Here is a 5888-nt window from a genome sequence, read left to right on the forward strand (position 1 = left end):
AAAATGTTTTTTCCATCTAACTAAAAGAGGAAGATAGAAGAGAAATAAAATATATGGGGGAGGCACATACGCACGTACACAAGCATATGTACTGGACGGGAGGGGTAGGATATGAGGGCCACTTTTTTTATCCCTTTCTATTTAGATAAATAAATCTAATGGTATAAAATAATGGGCCCACCGTATATTAGTGAAAATCGATGGCTAGATGATTAAATGCCACGTGGCGATGTACGAGCGATTGTGGGAGTTCTATGTGGCGGCTTAATAGTGTTTATAGGATGTTTAATGGACTTTTAGTATATAATAGATATGATGTAGTTATTTTATTAATATGTTTGACTATTCATCATTTCTCAAAAGTCCTGTGCAAATAGAAAAATATATTATGTTTGCTTCGTGTAGAACTTTTGATACTCGTTTTACTTTAAATGAATAAATATTAGAAATTTAAAAATAAACTAACTGTATTATCTATTAAATAACGGAGATAGTGTTGCAACTAGCGAGTGCCGTCGACAAAAAGCACCCAAATATTCTCTTTTCCTTTTCCCAAAAAAAAATATGAAGAACTTGGGTCGTTCGGGCTGTAGCTGTCACACGGTGAGTCGCTGATATGAGGCCTCGCGTACCAATATATGGCCAGATTAATTGGCTGTCGAGCCTTATCTTCAATTTCTCTCGATCGGTTCGATCCCATGACCATGTGAGGGGGATGATGCCGGAGGCGGCTCTGAGCTCCGGCAAGCCGATGCCGCGGGTCGGCATGGGCACGGCTTCGTTCCCGCTCGGCGCGACCGACCCGTCGACGGTGAAGGATGTCGTCCTGCGCGCCATCGAGGCCGGCTACCGGCACTTCGACACGGCGGCCGTGTACCAGACGGAGGCCATCCTCGGCGACGCCGTGGCGGAGGCGGTGCGCGCCGGCCTCGTCGCGTCGCGGGACGAGCTCTACATCACGTCCAAGCTATGGGTTGCCCACGCGCACCCCGGCCATGTCCTGCCATCTCTTAGGCGTGCGCTCCGGTGAGTATAACTGCAACTTATTTTGTTGGACTAGCTATATATGCTCATGCGTTGCACCGGGATCATTAATTATTCGTGTCATTCTTCATGTCCAGCTGCGTAGCTACTCTAACCAGTCGATATAAATTTTCTATATACCTAGCTAGAATATTATATTTGATCCATGTAGTATAATCTGAGACCCGTCAAGAAATTCTAATAGCTAGCCGCCTAGAAATACGAAAAGACAAATAGTAAAAAATAAAAATGAAATAGGCTAGAAACTAGCCTACTAGCAGCAGGTTGTGGGAGGGAGGCATGGAAATGGGTGAGTGGTTTCACATGACAGCGGCGGTGGTGGCCAGGATGCTAACTGGTGCATGGGCACTAGTATCTTTTTTCGTTTTTCTTTTTTCCATCTTTTTCGTTTTTCTTTTTTTCGCTTCCTCTCCCCTCACGTGTTTTCCTTCTTTTTTTTCATGTTTTTTTTTCGAATTTTTAATCGGTAGCACACGTGTTACCAAAAAATTTTTTGGTCAAAAGTTTTCAAATCTTAACTTAAAAATTTTTCAATATAAAAAAATTTAAATCTTGAGTTGAAAGTTTTTAAATCTGGGTTGAAAGTTTCAATTTTTAAGTTGAAAGTTTTCAAATCTGCGTTAAAAGTCTCAAATTTGAGTTGAAAATTTTTCAAATTTGAGACTACAAGTTGAAAGTTTTTAAAATTTGACTTAAAAAATTTAAATTAGAGTTGAAAGTTTTAAGTTTTTAAATCTGGATTGAAAAAGTTTTCAAAAGTTAACTTTACGTATAGTTTTCTTTTTAATCTATTAGTAAAAGAAGATCATTAAATATAAAAAAAATTAATTATGGTTATTATCTACAACTAACCAAAGTAAACATCTCCGGTAAAAAAGGAAAGTCCCGCAAAAAAGGAAAAAGGAAATACTAACCGTTATCATTATTGGAGGCTGGCGCTAATCGCACCATCCTAATTGGATTAGGCCAATTAGCTACCGATAAATCAGCACTTGCGTGCATGCCCCGGTGACCATCTCGGCATCTGCGCCAATTAGCAAAACCGGCGGTGGTGGTAGGATGGCGGAACCATCACCATCATTGTTGTCTTTCTTTTTTAACTAACCAACATTAAAAAAAATAGAGGGTGCATATATGATCAAGCATTTGGCTTGTGTGGTTGATTTGATTTGTACGAATATTGTAGGAAGATGCAGATGGAGTATCTCGATCTGTACCTGATTCACTTTCCGGTGAGCATGAGGTTGGCTGAAGATCCGGAGTCAATGACATATTCCAAGGATGACCTTGTGATGATGGACATGGAGGGAGTGTGGAAGGAGATGGAGGAGTGCCAAAGGCTAGGACTCACCAAGGCTATTGGTGTTAGCAACTTCAGTTGCAAGAAGCTCGAGACATTGCTCTCCTTCGCAACCATCTCTCCTGCAGCAAATCAAGTAAAAGTTCCAAACATTCCTATACATTATAATAATCTTGACTCTTTTGGAATTGCATCTATATATATACCATCAACTAGAGAAAAACCCATTAGCATTATTTAGTGGGATAACAATATTAAAAAATGAAAAAAAAAAGTGTCCACATCGGCGATTCCGGTCAAGCTTCACGATCAGCTAGAGCCCACGTAACTGTCAAACTCAGCCATAATGTCCAATCAAGCCTCGCCCTCTCACCTCCGTTGCATATATGTCTCAGTACTAAGAAACGTTTCTAGGAAGATATCATTTTTTTTCTCCGGCAGCCAAGAAAAAATACACCTGCAAAAATAATTGACACTGTCTCAGGTCATAAATCACCTACGAAAACCTACTTTTTACAGACGGGTATCTAAGAAATCCATCTAGCTATGAAGGTAAGTCTATTTTTACATTCAGATACCTGTGAAATCAGTCTTTAAAAATCGATATTTAGCGGATGGTTGTAAGTAAGAAAACCATCATAAAATATGGGAATACCACTAAAATATGAAAAAAAAATTGCAACTACATATAAAGTCGGATGACGACAAACTTAATATGAAAATTGTATCTCTCAATGAGATGTACAACTTTTGTGTTGATAGTCTTTTTATTTGAGATCATTTATAATTTCAAATATGAAAAAAAAGTAACTCTTTCAAATGAAGTTAGATGATGGCAAACTCTATATGAGAATTGTAGACCTTGACGAAATCAACAACTTTGCAGTTGAAAGTTCGTTTATTTCAGATTGTTGAGGTGTGTTCAAATATTCATTTTTCATTCTCAGATATATTTTAGAAATTGTTTGTTTTAGTTTTCAAATGACTTCGGATGGAGAAATGTTCTACCAGGAAATTGTAGATCCCAATGAGATCTACAACTTTATAGTTGAAAGTTTTTATATATGAGATCGTTTAGGTGCCTAATATTCATTACAAGCTTTGATATCTATTTTTACAAGGAAAAAGTCCATATACCCCCTAAACTTTAGATGAAATTCCATCTAGCACCTTGAACTTTAAAACCGGATATCCAACCCTTAAACTTTACAATACTATTCATGTAACCCATATGGTGGTTTTACAAAATGATTACTACATAATTTGCATATTCGATGGATGATTTTGAATATGTGACATATGCCTTGGACATATATGTTAAATCTCCACTTGAATAAATGAATACCAATATAATACTAATATGATGTTACTATATACTATAATTTAAGACCGATGATTGAGGTATGTAAGTATGTTATACGAGTTTTTTTAAATCGCTCGTTTAAACTTTAAAATATGCAAAACCACTGTCTGAAACTAATTTAGGGGTAACATGAATTGTATTGCAAAGTTCGGGGTGGATGATGTCCGACTGTAAAGTTTAGGGTGTTATATGGATTTTTATTCAACGTTTAGGGGGTTATATGAACTTTTTCCTTTTTACGAGGGTTAGAAAGTCCAAACTTAAAAACAATTCTAGATATTTATTTTAAACCTGATTGAGGTAAACCAAAGTTATACGATATTCTATTAGTGTTTTCTGTAATATGACAATATTAATACTTTCATGGAATACTTTTTTGTGTCTGATCATTCATTAATGTCAAGATGCATAACATATATATCAACTCATATAAAGACCACGGCAGTGAGCAACCATATTAAAATAAATATTTTAAGTAAATATGGACCCAACCATATGAAGAAAAATATTACAAGGATCATGGAGAACCGTGGTTCACCTCAATCGGACATAAAGTGATTTTTCTATAACATTTTGAAGTTTAGTCATTTTTGTGGGTTTTTTATGTCTATAAAAATTAAACTGGAATTTTATTTTCATGGGTGGGTCCTTGAGAGAGCCACACCGTGAAAATTGATTTCTGCACGGGTTGGAATTTGCCTACACAAATCCATGATTTCTATAGGCCCTAGCTTGGTTGCAGGCAAGTTGGAAAAATGCCCACGTAAATCACTTATGGATCATCTTAACAAATACTCCCTCCATATTTTAATGTATGACGCCGTTGACTTTTTGACTAACGTTTGATCATTCGTTTTATTCAAAAATTTTGTGCAAATATGAAAATATTTATGTCATGCTTAAAGAACATTTGATGATGAATCAAGTCACAATAAAATAAATAATAATTACATAATTTTTTTAATAAAACGAATAGTTAAACGTTGGATAAAAAGTCAACGGCTTCATACATTAAAATATGGAGGTAGTATTTTTTTAAGTAGTTACTCGTCATGGCCATGCACAGATGAGAGAGACAAGGACATAAAAGATTAAGAGGGGTTGTAAGAAGAAAAAGGGAAATGGTATTTTAGTTTTTTTTTTGCGAGGAAAAAGGAAAAATGGTATTTTAGTTATGAGTATGGAGACAACATTTTCTTAGTACTACTTGGTACTGTTTATATTATAGTTGTACATATACATTTTTTTCTCTATTCTCTTTGTCCAAAACATTTCAACATGTACATTGATTAATTTATTAATATTGTTCACGGGATTACATGAACACTTGCAGGTTGAGGTGCACCCCTACTGTCGGCAAAATAAATTGAGGGAGTTCTGCAAGGAGAAAGGAATTCAGCTCTGTGCCTACTCTCCTTTAGGTGGAAAGGGTACACCATGGAGCAACAATGCTGTCATGGATTGTCCTCTTCTCAAACAGATTGCCATGGAGAGGGGTAAAACTATTGCCCAGGTAAACAGAACACTGCAATATATGTCAATTTTTTATATGTGCTATGATAAATTAAGCTTCCAGCTATGCAATTATATTTAGAGACCGTAGCAGGAAAAACAAAAGGCAAAAGTGGTTTGTTTAATGGCCGATAAGATGATACATGAAACTTATGGTAATAATTGTTCTGGTGAATACTATATATACCTATGTTGCATTGTTTAGTGAATCTTATCGTGCATATCATGTTTATTAACTAGATATGAAACTATTTAGAACTGAAAGTACAAACTGGAAGTGTAGGTATGCTTGAGGTGGGTGTATGAGCAAGGAGATTGTGTAATCGTCAAGAGCTTCAACAAGAGCAGGTTAAGAGAGAATCTAGGCATCTTTGATTGGGAGCTCACCAATGATGATCGTCACAAGATAAGCACCCTCCCAGAGTGGAGGGGAACTCTTGACATCTTCGTCCACAAAACCGGTCCATATAAAACAGTTGATGAGTTTTGGGACGGCGAGATTACTGGTGACAAGACTTTTTCTAATGGTCCCTGATCAATGCTAGCCCAGCCAATGAATGGACTGCTCAAGAAGAATTCAAATTTCGTGTACCAGAGTCCAACATACTTTTCCTCATGATGCACACATGTTATGTCCTTTTGTGAATGAAAGTATACTAGTCGTCAAAA

The 5888-nt window shown here is 36.5% G+C and overlaps 1 protein-coding gene across 1 annotated transcript; it reads left to right on the top strand.

Annotated features, from left to right (window-relative positions):
* Nucleotides 1–516: 516 nt before the first annotated feature.
* Nucleotides 517–5888, top strand: LOC4347980 (deoxymugineic acid synthase 1-D). Its single transcript, XM_015758390.3, has 4 exons — nt 517–1026; nt 2231–2480; nt 5041–5220; nt 5503–5888. The coding sequence occupies exons 1-4, from the start codon at nt 617–619 to the stop codon at nt 5752–5754; spliced, it is 1092 nt and encodes a 363-aa protein (XP_015613876.2). The 5' UTR covers nt 517–616; the 3' UTR covers nt 5755–5888.

The sequence above is a fragment of the Oryza sativa genome, chromosome 10 (genome assembly GCF_034140825.1).
Source record: "Oryza sativa Japonica Group chromosome 10, ASM3414082v1".
Lineage (NCBI taxonomy): Eukaryota > Viridiplantae > Streptophyta > Magnoliopsida > Poales > Poaceae > Oryza > Oryza sativa.

Bases quoted from the DNA above. Each gene is read 5' to 3' on its own strand.
- LOC4347980 (XM_015758390.3), top strand. From the start codon at position 617: ATGAGGCCTCGCGTACCAATATATGGCCAGATTAATTGGCTGTCGAGC. The intron at 1,027-2,230 runs GTGAGTATAACT...CGAATATTGTAG, and splicing joins TCTCTTAGGCGTGCGCTCCG to GAAGATGCAGATGGAGTATC. The intron at 2,481-5,040 runs GTAAAAGTTCCA...GAACACTTGCAG, and splicing joins TCTCTCCTGCAGCAAATCAA to GTTGAGGTGCACCCCTACTG.